This window comes from Corvus hawaiiensis, chromosome 32 (genome assembly GCF_020740725.1).
Source record: "Corvus hawaiiensis isolate bCorHaw1 chromosome 32, bCorHaw1.pri.cur, whole genome shotgun sequence".
Classification (NCBI taxonomy): Eukaryota; Metazoa; Chordata; class Aves; order Passeriformes; family Corvidae; genus Corvus; species Corvus hawaiiensis.
This window is the reverse complement of record NC_063244.1, coordinates 598,457-619,440: the sequence shown is the minus strand read 5'-3', so window position 1 is coordinate 619,440 and position 20,984 is coordinate 598,457. Positions and strand designations below refer to the sequence as shown.

At 55.6% G+C, this 20,984-nt stretch overlaps 1 protein-coding gene across 1 annotated transcript; it reads right to left on the bottom strand.

The window, feature by feature from the left end:
- Positions 1 to 3: 3 nt before the first annotated feature.
- On the bottom strand, positions 4 to 20,126 carry TYK2 (tyrosine kinase 2; the record flags this gene model as incomplete). The annotated part of the gene is given in 27 exon segments (XM_048289802.1): positions 4 to 294; positions 1,292 to 1,402; positions 3,104 to 3,221; positions 3,319 to 3,368; positions 3,370 to 3,492; positions 4,572 to 4,690; positions 5,020 to 5,212; positions 5,453 to 5,550; positions 7,847 to 7,997; positions 8,077 to 8,228; positions 8,694 to 8,829; positions 9,508 to 9,635; positions 9,707 to 9,794; positions 10,346 to 10,531; positions 11,659 to 11,765; positions 12,006 to 12,198; positions 12,291 to 12,414; positions 13,075 to 13,124; positions 13,126 to 13,233; positions 13,766 to 13,894; positions 13,896 to 13,940; positions 14,774 to 15,143; positions 15,851 to 16,014; positions 16,968 to 17,112; positions 17,559 to 17,682; positions 18,939 to 19,124; positions 20,086 to 20,126. Coding segments are annotated over 26 exon segments (3,681 nt in total), but the record flags the coding sequence as incomplete, so codon positions are not given.
- Between the last annotated feature and the right edge of the window lie 858 nt (positions 20,127 to 20,984).

Below are 20,984 nucleotides of genomic sequence, written 5' to 3'. Positions count from 1 at the left end.
TTTTTTTCGGGGGTTTCCACAGAATTTTTGGAGTTTTTTACCACCCCATTCCACGGAATTTTGGGGTTTTTTTTTTCCCCACTTCCATGAATTTTTTGGGGTTTTTCCCCCCCCCATTCCACGGGATTTCGGGAATTCCCCCCCCGTCCCCCCTCCCCTCAGCAGAGGTTTGAAGACGGAGGGCGCCTGGGCCCGATACTTCTCCTGGAAATTCCTCAGGATCGGGATGAGGTGGGGAAGGCCGGGCGGAACGAGGCCTCGGCCTCCCAGCAGTTCTTCATCAGCCGGGTAAACCTGGGAGGGGAGCAGCCATGGGAAACCGGGGAAAAGCCCAGGAAAAGTGGGAAAAGCTGGGAAAAGCCCGGGAAAAAACTGGGAAAAGCTGGGAAAAGCCCGGGAAAACCTGGGAAAAGCCTGGGGAAAACCGGGAAAAGCCTGGGGAAAGCCTGGGAAAAGCCTGGGGAAAGCCTGGGAAAACCCTGGGAAGAAAAGCCCGGGAAAAGCCCAGGAAAACCCAGGAAAAGCCGGGAAAAGCTGGGAAAACCCTGGGAAGAAAAGCCGGGAAAACCCTGGGAAGAAAAGCCGGGAAAAGCCTGGGGAAAGCCTGGGAAAAGCCTGGGAAAACCTGGGGAAAACCCCGGGAAAACCCCGGGAAAAGCAGCCCCAGCTTCCCCTCTGCCTCCTCTGCCCCCCAGGAATGTGCAGCCCTTCCAGCCCTTCCAACTTTCCTGCTCCCCTTTTCCCTCACTTCTCCCCCTTTCCCCGTTTTCCTCCTTTTCTTCCCCGTTTTCCTCCTTTCTTCCCCATTTCCCTCCTCCTCCCACTTTTCACCCCCTCCTTTTTTCCCTTCCTCTCCCCCACTTCTCCTCCTTCTTTTCCCAATTCCCTCTTTTCTCCCCACTCCCTTTCCTTTCCCTTCCCCTTTTCCCTCTTTTCCCCTTCCCCACTTTTCCTCCTCCCCTTCCCTCCCCCTTTTCCCTCTTCCCCCTCCGTTTTCCCCTCCTCCCATCCCAATTTCCCCCCTTTTCCTCTTTCCCAATCCCCCCTTTCCCCCCTTTTCCTCTTTCCCAATCCCCCTTTTCCCACTTTTCCCCCTTTTCCTCTTCCCAATCGCCCTTTTCCCCCTTTTCCTCTTTCCCAATCCCAATTTCCCCCTTTTTTTCCCCCTTTTCCCCCTTTCCCATCCCCCTTTTCCCCCTTTTTTTCCCCCTTTTCCCCTTTCCCATGCCCCTTTTCCCCCTTTTTTCCCCCTTTTCCCCCTTTCCCAATCCCCTTTTCCCCCTTTTCCCACCTCACAGGGACAATCCCGGGGCATCGGGAGCCTCCTGCCCCTCTCCAGGAGCTCGATCAGCCTCAGCACCGTCATCTGCCCCTGCGTGGCCCCGATCAGCTCCAGGAATTTCTGGGGAGGAAAAGGGAAAATTTGGGATCTCTCCGGGGATTTTTGGGGGGTTCCCCCCCCCCCCCCATTCCGTGGAATTTTTTCCCGTTTTTCCTCCCTTCCATGGGGTTTTTTTGGGGGGGTTTTCCACCCCATTCCATGGATTTTTTGAGGGTTTTTCCCCCACTTTACATTCATTTTTTTGGGTTTTTTTCCCACTTTCATGGATTTTTTGGGGATTTCTTTCCCAACATTCCATGGATTTTTTAGCGTTTTTTTCCCCACGTTCCATTGATTTTCTGGGATTTTTTCCCCCACTATTCCATGGAATTTTTTTGGGGGGTTTCTTCCACACCATTCCATGGAATTTTTGGGGGCTTTTTCCCCCCTTCCATGGAATTTTTTGGGTTTTTTTCCCCCCTTCCATGGAATTTTTTGGGTTTTTTCCCACCATTCCATGGAATTTTTTGGGGGCTTTCTTCCCCACCATTCCATAAATTTTTGGGGGTTTCTTCCCTACCATTCCATGGAATTTTTTCGGGATTTTTTCCAACATTCCATGGATTTTTTGGGTTTTTTTCCCCCCACCATTCCATGGAAATTTTGGGATTTTTTTTCCCCCCACATTCCATGAAATTTTTTGGGGGGGTTTTCCCCACCATTCCATGGAATTTTTTTGGGGGTTGTTTCCCGCCCCCCCCCCCCCCCCCCCCCCCCCAATATTCCTGCAGGGGAAACCAAAAAAACACAAAAAAAAACACCAAAAACCCCCCCTTAAACCCAAAGAAAACCCGGGAATCCCCCTAAAACCCGAGAATCCCCTAAACTCCAGGGACTCCCCTAAACCCCAGGAATCCCCCAAACCCCAGGAATCCCCCAAACCCCAGGACTCCCCTAAACCCCAGGAATCCCCCCTAAACCCCAGGAATCCCCCAAAACCCCAGAATCCCCCAAAACCCCAGGAATCCCCTAAACCCCAGGACTCCCCTAAACCCCAGGAATCCCCCAACCCCAGGAATCCCCCAAAACCCCAGGAATCCCCTAAACCCCAGGACTCCCTAAACCCCAGGAATCCCCCAAACCCCAGGATCCCCTAAACCCCAGGAATCCCCCAAACCCCAGGAATCCCCCAAAACCCCAGGAATCCCCTAAACCCCAGGACTCCCCTAAACCCCAGGAATCCCCCAAACCCCAGGATCCCCTAAACCCCAGGAATCCCCTAAACCCCAGGACTCCCCTAAACCCCAGGAATCCCCTAAACCCCAGGAATCCCCCAAAACCCCAGGATCCCCCTAAACCCCAGGAATCCCCTAAACCCCAGGACTCCCCTAAACCCCAGGAATCCCCCAAACCCCAGGAATCCCCCAAAACCCCAGGATCCCCTAAACCCCAGGAATCCCCTAAACCCCAGGACTCCCCTAAACCCCAGGAATCCCCCTAAACCCCAGGAATCCCCTAAACCCCAGGAATCCCCCAAAACCCCAGGATCCCCTAAACCCCAGGAATCCCCTAAACCCCAGGACTCCCCCTAAACCCCAGGAATCCCCCTAAACCCCAGGACTCCCCCAAACCCCAGGACTCCCCTAAACCCCAGGAATCCCCCAAAACCCCAGGACTCCCCCAAACCCCAGGACTCCCCTAAACCCCAGGACTCCCCCAAACCCCAGGACTCCCCTAAACCCCAGGACTCCCCCAAACCCCAGGCGCCCCAGCAGCACTCACGGCCGGGGGGCTGCTCCCGGCGTCGCAGCGCGTCAGCAGCTCGTAGAGCGTCACCCCGAAGGACCACACGTCCGAGGCGTAGTAGAACTTGCACTCCTTGAGGCACTCCGGGGCGTACCTGCGAGCGGGCCGCGAGTTCGGAGCTGCCGCTTCCCCGGCCCCGTTCCCTCCCCGCTTTCCCGGCCCCGTTCCCGGCGGATCCCTGCTGCCCTCACCAGAACACGGGGCTGTCGCCGTCCTCCCGGACCCGGTAATACTCGCGGCCCCTCGGGCACGGCCTTGGCCAGGCCGAAGTCGCCGATCTTCACCACGTGCTCGTTCTCCAGCAGCACGTTCCGGGCTGCCAGGTCCCGGTGGATGTAGTGCAGGGAATGCAGGTAGGCCATGCCCTGGCGGAAGAAATGGGATGGCAGCGGGGTTTGGGAGGTTTGGAGAGGGGTTTTGGGGTGGTTTCAGTTGTTTTGGGAGGGATTTTGGGGGGGTTTGGCTCGGTTTTTTTTCTGGGGATCGGCCGCTTTTGTGGGCGGCGATCCCATTTTTTGAGGGGTTCATCCCTGGTTTTGGGGGAATTCGATCCCATTTTGGGGAGTTCAGCCTCATTTGTAGGTGTCAGTCCTGTTTTTTGGGGGGTTCAGCCCCCTTTTTTTTTGGGGGGGGGGAATCAGCCACATTTTTGGGAATTAAGCCCCATTTTGAGGTGTCAGTCCCGTTTTCTGGGGGGTTCATCCCTATTTTTTTTGGGAATCAGACCCATTTTGGGGCGTTCAGCCCCATTTGGAGGTGTCACACCCATTTTTGGGAATTCAGCCCCATTTTCAAAGGGTCCAACACCAATTTTTTGGGGATTCAGCCACATTTTGGGGCTGTAACCCCCATTTTTAGGTGTTCAACCCCATTTTTTTGGGAATTCAGCCACATTTTGGGGCCATAACCCCCATTTTTAGGTGTTCACACCCCATTTTTGGGAATTCATCCCCACTTCCAAAGGGTCCAACGCCATTTTTTTTGGGGATTCAGCTGCATTTTGGGGCCATAACCCCCATTTTTGAGGTGTTCAACACCCCATTTTTTTGGGAATTCAGCCACATTTTGGGGGTGTAACCCCCATTTTTAGGTGTTCAACCCCATTTTTTTGGGGAATTCAGCCACATTTTGGGGGCGTAACCCCCATTTTTAGGTGTTCAACCCCATTTTTGGGAATTCAGCCCCACTTCCAAAGGGTCCAACGCCATTTTTTTGGGGATTCAGCTGCATTTTGGGGCCATAACCCCCATTTTTGAGGTGTTCAACCCCATTTTTTGAGAATTCAGCCGCATTTTGGGCCGTAACCCCCATTTTTAGGTGTTCAACCCCATTTCTTTGGGAATTCAGCCACATTTGGGGCCATAACCCCCATTTTTGAGGTGCTCAAACCCGTTTTTTGGGAACAATCCCTTTTTTTTGGGATCCAGCCCCATTTTGGGCTCACCTCGCAGATCTGCTGGGCAAAGAGCAGGAGGTGGGACAGGCTCAGGGGGTGCTTGGGCAGGAATTCCCGGAGGCTTCCGAGCGGGACGTATTCCATGATCAGCTGCACCACCTTGTCCCCTGGAAAAAACACTTGGGAATGTGGGGACCACCCTGAGAACCCCCAAATCCCTGCCAGGACGGAGATTTCCCACCAAAAAAATGTGGGAATTGGGGTTTTTTAGCCTCTAACAACCAGATCTGGAGCTGGAAAATCCCACATGGATTGAGTCCCATGTCCCCCTCTGACCCCCTTGATGTCTCTCATCCTCATGGGAATTTGGGGACAACCCCAAATCCATTCCAGGACAGCGATTCCCGACCAAAAAATGTGGGAATTGGGGTTTTTAGCCTCTCTGTGGCCAAACACCGGATCTGGAGCTGGAAAATCCCGTGGGATTTTCCCTCACCCTGCTCGCTGCAGCATCCCTTGTACTTGACGATGTTCTCGTGGTACAGGGTCTTGAGGATCTGGATTTCCCTCTTCCAGGAGCTCAGGAGCTGGGGGCTGCTCCCGGATTTCAGGGATTTCACCGCCACCATCTCCCCGGTGCCGTCGTTGGTGGGGTCGTAGCAGCACAGGCTCACCTTCCCAAAGTGGCCCTGCAAGGGAGTTTTTTGGGAATTTTTTTGGCCATGGAAAGGAGGTTTTGGGGTTTCCCTGTGCCGGGAGAATCCAGAGAGGGCAATAAAATTGGGGGATGGAGGAGGGGCAAAATCAGCAGGGAAAAGGGGTTGAAGAGTGGAAATAGGGATTACAATGTGGAATTTTGGATCCAGACAGGGAAAGGAGCTCTCCCAGCTTCCCCAGGCCCAGAATTCTGGAATCAGGACGCCACTGACCTCCCCCAGCTCCCGGATTTTCTTCAGGTACCGCTTCTGGAAGACCGTGGGATCCGACACGGGGAAGTCGGGATTTACCGAGGTGATGTCCACGAGGTCTGGGAAGGACCTTGAGTTTTCCCTTTTTTCCCTCTCTTTTTGCCTTTTCTATTACCTTTTTCCCCCTTTTTTGCCCTCTTTCCCCTCGACCTTTTTCCTTTTCTTCCTTTTCCCTCTCCCTTTTTAACTTTTTCCTCTCTTCCCCCCTCTTTTTTTAACCTTTCCCTCTCTTTTCTTCCCTTTTCCTACCTTTTTCCCCCCTTCCTCCCCCCTCGTCTCCCCCCTCATCCCCTCTTTCCCCCCCCTCGCCTTTTCCCCCTTCTATCCCCTACCCCCCACCCCACCACCACATCCCCACGCCTCTAGGATCCTCATCTCCCTTTTCCCCCACAAAATCCCGCGATTTCCCCGCTTTTCCCCTACAAAACCCAGGATTTTCCCCCTTTCCCTCACAAAATGCCGCGATTTCCCCCTTCCCGCCCCCTCACGGCGCGGCTGCAGGCGGGTGAGATCCCTCACGTCCCTTTTCCCCCACAAAACACCGGGATTTTCCCCCCTTTCCCTCACAAAATGCCGCGATTTTCCCCTTCCCCGCCCCTCACAGAGAGGCTGGAGCCGGGTGAGATCCCTCACGCCCCCTTTCCCCACAAAATCCCAGGATTTTTCCCCACAAAATGCCGCGATTTTCCTTCTTTCCCGCCCCTCACGGAGCGGCTGGAGCCGGGTGAGATCCCCTCACGCCCCTTTCCCCCCACAAAACACCGGGATTTTCCCTCACGGAGCGGCTGGAGCCGGGTGAGATCCCCTCACGCCCCTTTCCCCCACAAAACCCCGGGATTTTCCCTCACGGCGCGGCTGGAGCCGGGTGAGCTCCCCTCACGCTCCTTTTTCCCCCACAAAACCCCGGGATTTTCCTCCTTCCCCGCCCCTCACGGCGCGGCTGCAGGCGGGTGAGATCCCTCACGCCCCTTTCCCCCACAAAACACCGGGATTTTCCCTCACGGAGCGGCTGGAGCCGGGTGAGACCCCTCACACCCCCTTTCCCCCACAAAACATCGGGATTTCCCCCCTTTCCCTCACAAAATCCCGCGATTTTCCCCTTACCCGCCCCTCACGGTGCGGCTGCAGGCGGGTGAGATCCCTCACGTCCCTTTTCCCCCTACAAAACCCAGGATTTTCCCCCTTTCCCTCACAAAATGCCGCGATTTTCCCCTTCCCCCGCCCCTCACAGAGAGGCTGGAGCCGGGTGAGATCCCTCACGCTCCTTTCCCCACAAAATCCCAGGATTTTTCCCCACAAAATGCCGCGATTTTCCTCCCTTCCCGCCCCTCACGGTGCGGCTGGAGCCGGGTGAGATCCCCTCACGCCCCTTTCCCCCCACAAAACACCGGGATTTTCCCTCGCGGTGCGGCTGGAGCCGGGTGAGACCCCTCACGCTCCTTTTTCCCCACAAAACCCCGGGATTTTCCTCCTTCCCCGCCCCTCACGGAGCGGCTGGAGCCGGGTGAGATCCCTCACGCCCCTTTCCCCTACAGAACCCAGGATTTTCCCCCTTTTCCCCATAAAATGCCGCGATTTTCCCCTTCCCGCCCCTCACGGCGCGGCTGGAGCCGGGTGAGATCCCTCACGCCCCTTTTCCCCCACAAAACCGCAGGATTTTCCCCCTTTCCCCCCACAAAACCGCAGGATTTTCCCCCTTTCCCTCACAAATGCCGCGATTTTCCCCTTCCCGCCCCTCACGGCGCGGCTGGAGCCGGGTGAGATCCCTCACGCCCCTTTCCCCTACAGAACCCCAGGATTTTCCCCCTTTTCCCCACAAAATGCCGCGATTTTCCCCTTCCCGCTCCTCACGGAGCGGCTGGAGCCGGGTGAGACCCCTCACACCCCTTTCCCCCACAAAACATCGGGATTTTCCCTCACGGTGCGGCTGGAGCCGGGTGAGACCCCTCACACCCCTTTCCCCCACAAAACATCGGGATTTCCCCCCTTTCCCTCACAAAATCCCGCGATTTTCCCCTTACCCGCCCCTCACGGTGCGGCTGCAGGCGGGTGAGATCCCTCACGTCCCTTTTCCCCACAAAACCCCAGGATTTTCCCCCCTTTCCCTCACAAAATGCCGCGATTTTCCCCTTCCCGCCCCTCACGGAGCGGCTGGAGCCGGGTGAGATCCCTCACGCCCCTTTCCCCCACAAAACACCGGGATTTTCCTTCACGGAGCGGCTGGAGCCGGGTGAGCTCCCCTCACGCTCCTTTTTCCCCACAAAACCCCGGGATTTTCCCTCACGGCGCGGCTGGAGCCGGGTGAGATCCCCTCACGCCCCTTTTCCCCCACAAAATCCCGGGATTTTCCCTCACTGTGCGGCTGGAGCCGGGTGAGATCCCTCAGGACGGTCCGGAAGGACGGACGCTCCACAGGGGTGTAATTGAGGCACTGGGAGATCAGCGAGGCCAATTCCCGGCAGGAAGGCTCCGGCAGCCGGTGCCTCTTCTCATAAAAACGCTCCTTCTGCGGGAAAACCGAGGCAAAAAAACTCACTCTCCAACCTTCAAATCCAGGCAGGAATGAGGAAAACAGCGGGAATCACCTCGGAGGGTGTCCGCTCCTTCAGCGGGACGTCGGCGTCGAAGCAGATTTCCAGGAGTGTTGTCCCAAAACTCCACTTGTCCGCGGCTGTGGTGAGGTTCCCGATATCCCGGACGCATTCCGGGGCGATCCAGGGAATTCTGTCCACGCGTTCTGAGGGGAGGATCCCACGGGAGAAGTGTTGGGATGGGGTGGGAATGAAATATTTTTATGTATTTATATCGTGTATAGAAGTATGGGATATTCGAGGTGTAAAATGTGGGATATTCAACAGAAAAATGTGGGATATTCGAGGTGGAAAATGTGGGATATTCAATAGAAAAATGTGGGATATTCAAGGTGGAAAATGTGGGATATTAAATAGAAAAATGTGGGATATTAAGGCTGTAAAATGTGGGCTATTCGAGGTGGAAAATGTGGGGTATTAAATACAAAACTAAGGAATATTAAAGGTGTAAAATATAGGATATTAAACATAAAAATATGGGATATTAAAGGTATAAAATATGAGGTATTAAAGGTATAAACCATGGGATATTTAATATAAAATGATGGGATCCTGGACTTTCCCCCCGGAAATCCATCCCTGCCCCATTCCAGGCTGGGATGATCCCGTACCTTCCCGGGAGAGCACCGTGAAGCTGACCCCGGGATCGCTGAGCTTCACGAAGGGCACGGATCCGTCCTCCAGCCCTTTCCTGGCCAGCAGGATGTTCTTGGCACACACATTCCCATGCACCAGGTTCTTATCCTCCTGGGAAAAGCAGAGGGAAAAGGGAAAATTGGGAATTTTTTTCCCCAATTCAATTTTTTCCCCCTCCCCCCCCCCAAAAAAAATCTATTATTGTTTATTTATCGTGAATATTTTCCGGTTTTCTGATAATAAAATTCCCAATAATAAATTTCCCCACTAAAATTTTTTTCCCATAATAATTTTCCTATAATAAATTTACCAGTAATAAATTTCCCCATTAAAAAATCGCCATAATTTTCCCATAATAAATGTTCCAATAATAATTTTTCCAATGGAAAATTCCAACAGTTTCCCAATAATAAGCGAATATTGGGAAAGATCCCAGCGATGCCACAGGGCAAGGCGAAGCCTCTGGGATATAAAAGCTGGAATTCCTGGCTGGAATTTCACCTTCCTGTCTTGGGATTTTGCTCCGAAATCAACCCAAAACAGGGAATAAAACGATAAAAAGGGCTTTTCCAGCCCCGTTCCCAACTCCCTGCTCAGAATCCCATCCCCATCCCTCGCTTTTCCCAGCCCCAAAATGAATCCGTGCAGGACTGGAATTCCCAGAACGGGGAAGAAAGAGCGAGAATGGGCTGCAGGAAAGGCGGAATAATCCCCAAAATGGGGTTATTTCCTTGGAAAATGGAGGGGAAGCACTGCAGGACATCCACGAGAATTCCCAGCTGGAATTACCAGGTAGCTCAAGGCGCTTCCCAGCTGCTTGGCCACGGTGATTTTCCACCCCACGGAGACCCGGCCCTTCTCCTTGCGGAGCAGCACATCCAGGGGCCCGTGCTCCACAAACTCCTCCACCATGATGTCTGCGGGGAAAATCCGGGATGATCCCCCGGGATTCGGGCGGGAAAAGGGGCCGGGAATGTTCCGCACTTACTCTCGGAGCCGCGGACGCAGACGCCGTGCACGAAGGCCAGGTGCACGTGGGACACCTGGGACATGAGGCTGGCGCTCTCGAAGAACGCCTGCGGGGACAGCGGGAATGGCACGGGCATCCCGGCATTCCGGAGGGGCCGCAGAGCTCCCGGGAGCCCCATCCCAGGCTTTGGGAGCCAAATCCCAGGCTTTTGGAGCCAAATTCCAGCCCTTTTCGGAGCCCCATCCCAGCCCTTTTCGGAGCCCCATCCCAGGCTTTTGGAGCCCCATCCCAGGCTTTGGGAGGCAAATTCCAGCCCCCTTTGGAGCTCCATCCCAGCCCCTTTTGGAGCCCCATCCCAGCCCTTCTGGAGCCACATCCCACCCTTTCCAGATCCGTTTTCCAGCCCTTTTGTGGCCACATTCCAGCCCTTGGAGCCCCATTCCAGCCCTTTTGGAGCCACATTCCAGCCCCTGGAGCCAAATTCCAGCCCTTGGAGGCAAATTCCAGCCCTGGGATCCCCATTCCAGCCCTTCTGGAGCCAAATTCCAGCCCTGGGATCCCCATTCCAGCCCTTCTGGGGCCACCTTCCAGCCCTTTTGGATCCCTATCCCACCCCCCCAAATCCATGTTTTCCCCCAAATCCCGGGCAGGGCTCACCAGGGCGATGTCCCTGTGGCTGGGATCCAGCACTTTGAGCACCACGTGCAGCTCCCGGCTGTTGTTGTTCTGCTCCGTGGAAAAATACTCAGCCTCGTCGTCGTTCCCGGAATTCCCGAAATTCCCGCAGACGCTCAGGACCCCGTCGTAGATGTTGGTGTGGGTGCCCTGGCCTAGGTGGGCCCGCTGGGAAAAGGGGGAAAAACGGGAGCTGTTGGACCTTGGGAATGTGGGAATTCTCATCTGGAACTTCCCTCTGCGTCCCACTGTGGGAAAAAGCCGCTTCCGTGGGGGTTTTTCCCTCCTTTTTCCTTGGAAAGGGAAGGGAGGAAACAGCAAATCCATCCCGCTGGCTGGGCCAGGGGTGTGGGAGCATCCTGGGATCTGGAGGGAATCCCAGGAAAGCAGAGCTGATCCCTCCATTCCCAAGAATCCCAGGAAAGTAGAGAGGATTCCTCCACCTCTCCCAGTGAATCCTGGGAATCAGAGCAGTGAAATTCCCAGGAATCAGCGAGGATTCCTCCACCTCCCCCAGTGAATCCTGGGAATCAGAGCAGTGAAATTCCCAGGAATCAGCGAGGATTCCTCCACCTCCCCCAGTGAATCCCAGGAATCAGAGCAGTGAAATTCCCAGGAATCAGAGAGGATTCCTCCACCTCCCCCAGTGAATCCTGGGAATCAGAGTGGTGAAATTCCCGGGAATCAGCGAGGATTCCTCCACCTCCCCCAGTGAATCCCGGGAATCAGAGTGGTGAAATTCCAAGGAATCAGCGAGGATTCTTCCACCTCCCCCAGTGAATCCCAGGAATCAGCGAGGATTCCTCCACCTCTCCCAGTGAATCCCAGGAATCAGAGCAGTGAAATTCCCAGGAATCAGCGAGGATTCCTCCACCTCCCCCAGTGAATCCTGGGAATCAGAGCGGTGAAATTCCCGGGAATCAGAGAGGATTCCTCCACCTCTCCCAGTGAATCCTGGGAATCAGAGTGGTGAAATTCCAAGGAATCAGCGAGGATTCTTCCACCTCCCCCAGTGAATCCCAGGAATCAGCGAGGATTCCTCCACCTCTCCCAGTGAATCCCAGGAATCAGAGCAGTGAAATTCCCAGGAATCAGCGAGGATTCCTCCACCTCCCCCAGTGAATCCTGGGAATCAGAGCGGTGAAATTCCCGGGAATCAGAGAGGATTCCTCCACCTCTCCCAGTGAATCCTGGGAATCAGAGCGGTGAAATTCCTGGGAATCAGAGAGGATTCCTCCACCTCCCCCAGTGAATCCCAGGAAACCAGAGCAGCGGAAATCCCGGGAAAGCAGCACCTGCGTGATCTCGTTCTTGCGGATCTGGTGGAAGCTGAGCTGGGTGAGGTTCAGGATCTGCTTCCCGTTATCCTTCGCCTTCCTGGTGATCAGCAGGTCCGAGATCTCTGGGAAAAGAGGGAATGGGAACCCCGTGAGCTCCCTGAGAATGCCAGGAGAGCAGAGCTGGTCCCTTCATTCCCAGGGTGAATCCCAGGGAAGCAGGGCTCCCTCCATCCATCCCTGGGAATCCCAGGAAAGCAGAGTGGATTCCCTCCACCTCCCCCAGTGAATCCCGGGAGTCAGAGCAGCGAAAATCCCAGGAATTCCGGCCGTTCCCGATCCCGAGGGATGATCCCTGTCCTCACCTCCCGGCTTGGGCGGGCAGCACCTCTTCACTGTGAAGTTTTCCTCGCCGGATTTGAGGGTGCAGCCCTTGAGCACATCCAGGAGTTCCCGCAGGGTTGGGAATTCCCGATCCCAGCCTTCCAGCACGAAGGAATCCCCCTTCTTCTGGATCCGGAATTGCCGGTACTTGAAGGCTCCCGGCGTTCCAGGAGCCTGGAAAAGTGGGATCGAGGCAGGAGTTGAAGGCACAAAGCTCCCAGAGCTGGCAGTTCCCGGGAATTCTGAGCTGGGAATCGCATCCCTACCTGCTGCTGGCTCCTCTTGAGCACGGAGAGGATCATCCGGTTGAAATCCAGGACGCTCCAGCGGAGGATGTAGAGCCCTTCCTCCGGCTCTTCCCGGCGGAGCTTGGCAAAAACGAACTCCTCCCTGGAAAAGGGAGGGAGGGCATGGATTGGGATGAGCCCCGAGGGCAGGGGATGGATTGGGATGAGCCCCAAGGGCAGGGAATGGATTGGGATAAGCTCCTGAGGAAAAGAAATTAATTGGGATGAGCCCCGAGGGCAGGGGATGGATTGGGATAAGCTCCTGAGGAAAAGAAATTAATTGGGATGAGCCCCGAGGACAGAGAATGATTTGGGATGAATCTAAAGGACATGGAATGGCTCTGGGAGAGCTCCAGGGACACCTGGATGAGCCCTGAGGACAGGGAATAATTTGGCATGAGCCCTGAGGACACCTGGATGAGCCCTGAGGACAGGGAATAATTTGGGATGAGCTCTGAGGACAGGGAATAATTTGGGATGAGCCCTGAGGACACCTGGATGAGCCCTGAGGACAGGGAATGATTTGGGATGAGCCCTGAGGACACCTGGATGAGCCCTGAGGACAGGGAATGATTTGGGATGAGCCCTGAGGACAGAGAATGGCTCGGGATGAACCCAAAGGAAATGAAACAGCCAGGGACCACCCCAAGGACGCGGAACAGCTCCGGGATGATCCCCAGGGATCCGGGATGATCCCCAGGGATCCAGGATGATCCCCCAGGATCCCGGATGATCCCTGGGATCGCAGGGAAGCCGCACTCACTGCATGGGCCCGTGGATGCCGTGGTGCAGGCTCAGCAGCAGCCGCGGCGGGGGCCACGTCGTGGCACAGGTAATGGCTGGAGTCGGCCGTCAGCCGGAAATATCCGTCCACCAGCGACACCAGGGACAGCGCGCTGCCGGGGCACGGCAGCTGCACCTCCTGGGGAGGAGAGCAGGAAACGCTCGGAAAGTCCTCGGAAAACTCCTGGGAAACCCTCAGGAGACCCTCAAAAAACTCTCAGAAAAGCCCTGGAAAACTCTTGGGAAAAAACCACTCTTAAAGGCCTCGGGAAACCCTCAGAAAACCCTCGTAAAACCCATGGAAAACCCTCAGGAAACCCTCAGGAAACCCTCCGGAAACCCATGGAAAACCCTCAGGAAACCCTCACAAAACCCATGGAAAACCCTCAGGAAACCCTCATAAAACCTGTGGAAAACCCTCAGGAAACCCATGGAAAACCCTCAGGAAACCCCTGGAAAACCTTTGGGAAAACTCTTGGGAAACCTTTGGAAAACTCTCAGCAAACCCTTGGAATAAAACACCCATAAAACCCTTGGATAACCCTTGGAAAACCCTTGGAAAAACCTCAAAAACCCCCATAAAAACCCTCGCTCTTCCCAGCGCTGCCTCTTCCCCATCCGGGAAGAAAAATTCCATGATCCCAACATCCAAGGGATGCATCCCCACCCACCAGGCACTCGTTGTCCTGCCGGTGGATGCAGATCCTGGAATCCTTGACCACCACGTGCGTGATTTCCCGGAAATCGCAGAAATGGCACCACTGGGGCTCGGCCGGCGGCGCCTCCGGCTCCTTATTCCCCGCTTTTCCTCCCAAAATATCCACGCTGGGAGAAGTTTTCCACGCTCTGTGGGGAGAATTCCAGGTTTTTCCTGCTGCTGGGAAGGGTTTGGGCTGGGGAGGTGGGTACTGGGGAAACTGGGATGAGCTGGAGGCTGAGGGGAAGCGTGGGAGCACAAAGTTGGGATGGGGTGGATTGGGGCTTTGGGATCAGGTGGGATTTGGGGTGATCCCACGTGGATTTGGGGGGTTTTGGGGTGGGATTGGGGGTTTTGGGGTGTCTGTGGATGGAGCTTTGGGATCAGGTGGGATTTGGGGTGATCCCACGTGGATTTGGGGGTTTTGGGGTGTCTGGGGATGGAGGGATTGAGGGGAGAAGGTTTGGGATCAGCTCAGGTGGGATTTGGGGTGATCCCATGTGGATTTGGGGGTTTTGGGATGTCTGTGGATGGAGTTTTGGGATCAGGTGGGATTTGGGGTGATCCCACATGGATTTGGGGGGTTTTGGGGTGGGATTGGGGGTTTTGGGGTGTCTGTGGATAGAGCTTTGGGATCAGGTGGGATTTGGGGTGATCCCACATGGATTTGGGGGGTTTTGGGGTGTCTGTGGATGGAGCTTTGGGATCAGGTGGGATTTGGGGTGACCCCACATGGATTTGGGGGGTTTTGGGGTGGGATTGGGGGTTCTGGGGTGTCTGGGGATGCACAAGCCGAGGAGAAGGAGATGGTGTGGGAATGGATTTGGATGGGAATGCTGGGAAAGGCTCCAGGCAAACTGGGAGGAACTGGAAAAAGAACTCGAGGAACGCTCAGAGCGCCCCAGCACCGCAAACCGAGGGGAAAAAAAACGGGATTTGGGTCGGGAGTGGCTCATCCCAAAACCACCTCATCCCAACCCACCTCTCCGGCCACCGGCCGCCACTGGATCCCTCCGGTGCCGGTGACCAGGACGTGGTGAGTGACCGGAAAATCCCTCGGGATCGGCGGCCGCTCCCGGCTCCCGTTGGCGCAGAGCGGCCCCTTCTCCCCTTCGGACGCCGTTTCCAGGGAAAACGCCGGGAAAAGCTCGCTCCCAAATCCAGGAGCCAGGTGTTCCAGGGTGGCCAGGTACTTGTACATCACGTCCCGCTCCGACAGCTTCCCGGCGGCCACCGTGTGCCGCTGGAAGTGCCGCAGGAAGCGGCGGAAGACGTTCTTCATCCGGAAGCGCGTCAGGAAGTTGTTCTGCTGGATCTGGCGGCGGAAGGAGCGCGGGATGCAGTCCTTGAAGCTGCCAAGAAACGGCGGGAAAAACCTCAAAAAACCCTCGGAAAACTCTCAGAAAACCCTCGGAAAACTCTGAGGAAACCCTTGGAATAAAACACCCAGAAAACCCTTGGAAAACCTTCTAAAAATTCCCGGAAAACCCTTGGAAAACTCTGAGGAAACCCTTGGAATAGAACACCCAGAAAACCTTTGGAAAACCCTCCAAAAGTTCTTGGAAAGCCCTTGGAAAACCCTTGGAAAACTCTGAGGAAACCCTTGGAATAAACCACCCAGAAAAGCCTTGGAAAACCCTCCAAAAATTCTTGGAAAACCCTTGGCAAACTGAGAAAAGCCTTGGAATAAACCACCCAGAAAAGCCTTGGAAAACCTTCTAAAAATTCCCGGAAAACCCTTGGAAAACTCTGAGGAAACCCTTGGAATAAAACACCCAGAAAACCCTTGGAAAACCTTCTAAAAATTCCCAGAAAACCCTTGGAAAACTGAGAAAAACCTTGGAATAAACCACCCAGAAAACCCTTGGAAAACTCTGAGGAAACCCTTGGAATAAACCACCCACAAAACCCTTGGAAAACCCTTGGAAAACCTCGGCTGGGAAGAGGTCGGGACGCGCCGGTGGCGAGGGAGGAAACGCAGCTTCCCCGGAGCGAGGGAAACGAGGAAGGAAAAGGAGAAAAGCGGGGAGAAACGCCTCTGGAAAAGCGGGAATTTCACCTGTACTTCCTGGCCACCTCCTCCAGGGAAATGCCCTTCTTGATGGCGATGTGGGAGAGGTGCAGCACGGCCATTCCCAAACTTTCGTTCTTGAACCTCTGGATCTCCGGCTCGCTCTGGAAATCCTTCAGGGACGCGACGTCGTTGATGAACTCGAATTTCCCCTGGCCGAAAATCGGGGGGGGAAAATCAGCCCCGAGCTCATTTCCTTTCCTTGGGGGTTTTGGGGTTTGGTTTTTTTTAAATTTCAAAGGAATCAAATTCCCCTTAAAAGGTTAAAAAATGATCCCGTGGAATTACGGGATCCCACCCCAATCCCAGCGGGATCAAAGCTTTCCAAAGGGAAAACTCAGGGGGGTGTTAATCCCTAAATAAACCCCTGGGGGCGGAAAAAGGGATCCTGAGCCAAATCCGGATGGATTGAGGGGAATCAATCCCGGTTTTTCCCAAATCCAGCTGGATTGAAGGAAATTAATCCCATTTTTTCCCAAATCCGGCTGGATTGAGGAAAATCATCCCGGTTTTTCCCAAATCCAGCCGGATTGAGGGAAATCAATCCCATTTTTTCCCAAATCCAGCCGTATTGAGGGGAATCAATCCCGGTTTTTCCCAAATCCAGCTGGATTGAGGGGAATCATCCCGGTTTTTCCCAAATCCAGCTGGATTGAAGGAAATCAATCCCATTTTTTCCCAAATCCAGCCGTATTGAGGGAAATCAATCCCGGTTTTTCCCAAATCCGGCTGGATTGAGGGGAATCATCCCGGTTTTTCCCAAATCCAGCCGGATTGAAGGAAATCAATCCCATTTTTTCCCAAATCCAGCCGTATTGAGGGAAATTAATCCCGGTTTTTCCCAAATCCAGCCGTATTGAGGGAAATCAATCCCGGTTTTTCCCAAATCCACCTGGATTGAGGGGAATCATCCCATTTTTTCCCAAATCCGACTGGATTGAGGGAAATCAATCCCGGTTTTTCCCAAATCCGACTGGATTGAGGGGAATCATCCCATTTTTTTCCCAAATCCAGCCATATTGAGGGGAATCAATCCTGGTTTTTCCCAAATCCGGCTGGATTGAGGGAAATCAATCCCATTTTTTCCCAATCCAGCCCCCGTCACCTGCTCAAACAGGTACTCGAAGGAGGATCTGTCCAGTAAAGCTCCTCCGGGCGGTTTTTCCTCGGGAGAATCCCCCGGGCGCGGCACATTCCGGAAAACCGCCGGCTCCTTGTCATTCATGCCGTGCCAGTTCCGGAAATAATACCTGGAATGGGAAGAGGAGAGGAGGAGAGGGGCTGGGAGTCACATTCCGGGCTGGAATCGGTGGATTTGGGTTTTTTTTTTTTTTTTAAGGAACAAAACGTCTTGGAAGCACAGAGGAATCAGCCACATTCCTAAAACAAACGGGATGTGAGCACAGGGAACGAATCCGAACCGGGAATGAAGGGCAGCAGCCTCCTCCAGCCTGGAACGGGATCATTTCAACCTTTTCCCATCCCTTTTTAGGATCCCTGGCACTCCCAAAACCCTTTGGAAGAGCCGCTGTTGGGAAGTCCCCGCGCTGGGAGGAGGAGACTGAGGAAGAGCGGGAATAAGGACAGGGATTTTTCCACGCTGCTGGGAGAGCTTTCCCAAGGGTTTTGCCCCGATTCCACCCACAGGGATGGGGTTGGGAATGGGAATGGGAATGGGCACGGGAGGGGGCCTCACCTCATCCTGAAGATCAGGTTGACGCTGGTGTCCTTCCCGATGTGGAACTGGTGGTTGGGCGGGAGCCAGATCCGGCTCTGGGGGTCGTAGAGGGCGAAGAGGCTGTAGCAGAGCGGGGTAATTCCTGCCGGGAATGCCACAGATCCCATCTTCCATGGGGGGGAAAAAAAACCCCCACCCCGTTTTCCCAAAAAAAACCCCTTGGGAGGGGGAAAAAAAAAAATAAAGCCCAGAGAGTCCCGAAAAGCAGGAAAGGGCAGCTGAGATGAGGGGGTATTCCCAGAAAAACCGGAATTCCAGAGGGGGTTTTGTTCCCAAGGGACCAGAACTCGGCTGGTTTAATTCCCAAGGAGCAAAATTCCGGCTGCTTTAATTCCCAACGAGCCCAAGCCCAGCCAGTTTCATTCCCGGTAAACCCGAACTCGGCAGGTTTTTATTCCCAAAAAATAAACCGAACCACAAAATCCAGTGGGTTTTATTCCCAAGAAAGCCCTGGGGATCAGAAACCTGGGAATTTCTCAGCCTTGGGAAGGAATCCAGTCGGGATCTGGTGCTCCCTGGGAATTCCTGGTATTTTCCCTGGAAAATCTGACTTTCCCTGGGAATTCCTGGTGTTTTCTTTGGGAATTCCTGGTGTTCCCTGGGAATTCCTGGTGTTTTCCTCAGAAAATCTGGCGTTCTCAGGAATTCCTCAGCCTCGGGGCAGGACGCAGTGGGAACCCCCCTGCCCCATTCCCTGTCCCTCAGAAAACTGGAAATCCCTCGGCAAACCGGGGAATCCCTCAGAAAACCGGGAATCCCTCAGAAAACCGGGAATCCATCAGAAAACCGGGGAATCCCTCGGCAAACCGGGAATCCTTCAGCAAACCAGGAATCCCTCAGAAAACCGGGAATCCATCAGAAAACCGGGGAATCCCTCGGCAAACCAGGAATCCCTCGGCAAACCGGGAATCCATCAGAAAACCGGGGAATCCCTCGGCAAACCGGGAATCCCTCGGCAAACCAGGAATCCCTCAGAAAACCGGGAATCCCTCAGAAAACCGGGAATCCCGCAGCAAACCGGGAATCTCTCGGCAAACCGGGAATCCCTCAGAAAACCGGGAATCCATCAGAAAACCGGGAATCCTTCAGCAAACCGGGAATCCCTTGGCAAACCGGGAATCCCTCGGCAAACCAGGAATCCTTCAGAAAACCGGGAATCCCGCAGCAAACCGGGAATCCCTCGGCAAACCGGGAATCCTTCAGAAAACCGGGAATCCTTCAGCAAACCGGGAATCCCTTGGCAAACCGGGAATCCCTCGGCAAACCAGGAATCCCTCAGCAAACCGGGAATCCTTCGGCAAACCGGGAATCCTTCGGCAAACCGGGACCGCCGCTCACCGATCCTGCGGGAGAGGTCGATGCAGATTTCCTCGGCGCTGAGGGATCCTTGGGAATAAACCCGGCAGCGTTCCCGCTCCTCGTCCCCGCTCCAGTGCAGGAACACCTTGACCCCGGAGCCGGCCGGGAATCCGCAGCCTTCGGCCTCGGCCTTCACCCCGCGCTGGCACAGCGGCATGGCGGCGCCTTCCCGAGGGGGGAAAAGCAGGGATGAGGCTCCGGAATGGAATTCTCGAGGCTCCCAGAGCCTGGGATGCACCGGGGGGGAAAAGGGGGAAGCAGCGGGAAAGGGGTCGGGATCTCCTGGATCCGCTTCCCGCCTCTTCCATCCAGAGAAATCCCAGTGAAACCAGTTCGGCCCAGTGACAGTGGAGGGATGGGGATGAGGGAGATGGGACAGAGCAAATTCTGGGGGTTTTTTTTTGGGGGGGAAAAGGGTGGATTTTGGAGGCATTCCCAGCTCGTTCCCAGATGGATTTTGGAGGCGTTTCGCGGTGGATTTGGGGATTTTCAGGAGGGATTTCGGACCCGCCTCAGGGTGGAATTTGGACCCTTTTTGAGGTGGATTTGGATTCGTGTCAGGACGGATTTAGATCCGTTCTGGAGTGGATTTTGACCCATTTTGGGGTGGATTTTGACCCACTTGGGGGTGGATTTTTAACCCACTTGGGGGTGAATTTCTGATCCATTCCAGGGTAGATTTTGACCCATTTTGGGGTGGATTTTGACCCGCCTGGGGGTGAATTTCTGACCCATTCCAGGGTGGATTTTGACCCATTTTGGGATGGATTTCTGACCCACTTCAAGACGAAACTTTCACCCGTTTCAGAGTAGATTTTGACCCACTTCAAGCTGAAATTTAGACCCATCTTGGGGTGGATTTTGACCCATTTCACACTCTCAGAAGACGTTGTTCCCCCCACACCCCCACTCGGTACCGAGGCCCGTCCCCTCCCTCCCCCCCGCTCCGCTTGGTACCGGCCCCCGTCCCCTCACAGGGTTGGTTCCGGGCCCCCCCCCGGTTGGAACCGACCCCTGTCCCCCCTCCCCGGTTGGCATCAGCCCCCCGTTGTCCCCCGGTTGTCCCCGGGCCCTGTCCCCCTCCCTGTGTTGGTACCGACCCCCCCCCGGTTCCCCCCGTTGGTACCGGCCCCGGCCCGGCCGCCGCTCCGGCTCCCTCCGCCCCGCAGAGCCGCCGCCTCCCATTGGCCCGGAGAGACGCGCGCTGCCATTGGCCCGCAACGCGGCCAGGCCACGCCCACGCGCCTGCGCCCCATGGGTGGGGCCGCGCAATGAGAAACGATCTGATTGGCTGAGGGGCGGGAGGGGGCGGGGCCTTGGGGGGCGGGGCCTTGAGGGGGCGGGGCCTTGAGGGGGCACAGCTGGATCCGGAATGGGGGAGGGGGGCAACAGCTGGATCCGGAATGGGGGAGGGGGGCAACAGCTGGATCCGGAATGGGGAGGAACAGCTGGATCCAGAATGGGGGGGGGGGGGTGGGGGGAACAGCTGGATCTGAAAGGGGGGGGCACAGCTGGATCCAGAATGTGGGAGGGGGCACAGCTGGATCCGGAATGGACGGGCACAGCTGGATCCAAAGCCACGGGCACAGCTGGATCTGGAATGGGGGGGGGGGGGGGGGCACAGCTGGATCCAAATTGAGGGGTGCTGGAAGGGGCACAGCTGGACCCAAAGCCACGGGCACAGCTGGATCTGGAATGGGGGCTGCTGGAAGTGGCACAGCTGGATCCGGAATGGGGGGGAACAGCTGGATCTGGAATGGAGGGGGGCACAGCTGGATCCGGAATGAGGGGTGCTGGAAGGGGCACAGCTGGACCCAAAGCCACGGGCACAGCTGGACCGGGATCCAAGCTGGCGCCACATCTGGATAGAGACACGGCCACATCTGGGCCCAGCCCCATCAGGGGAAGGGGCTGGCACGATGGGGGTGGGGGGGTCACAGCCCCCGGCCCCTCCAGTTCGTTGCCCGCCCCCCACCCCCCATTCCCAAAGCGGCCCCAGAGCGGCCCCAGAGCCCCACTCCACGC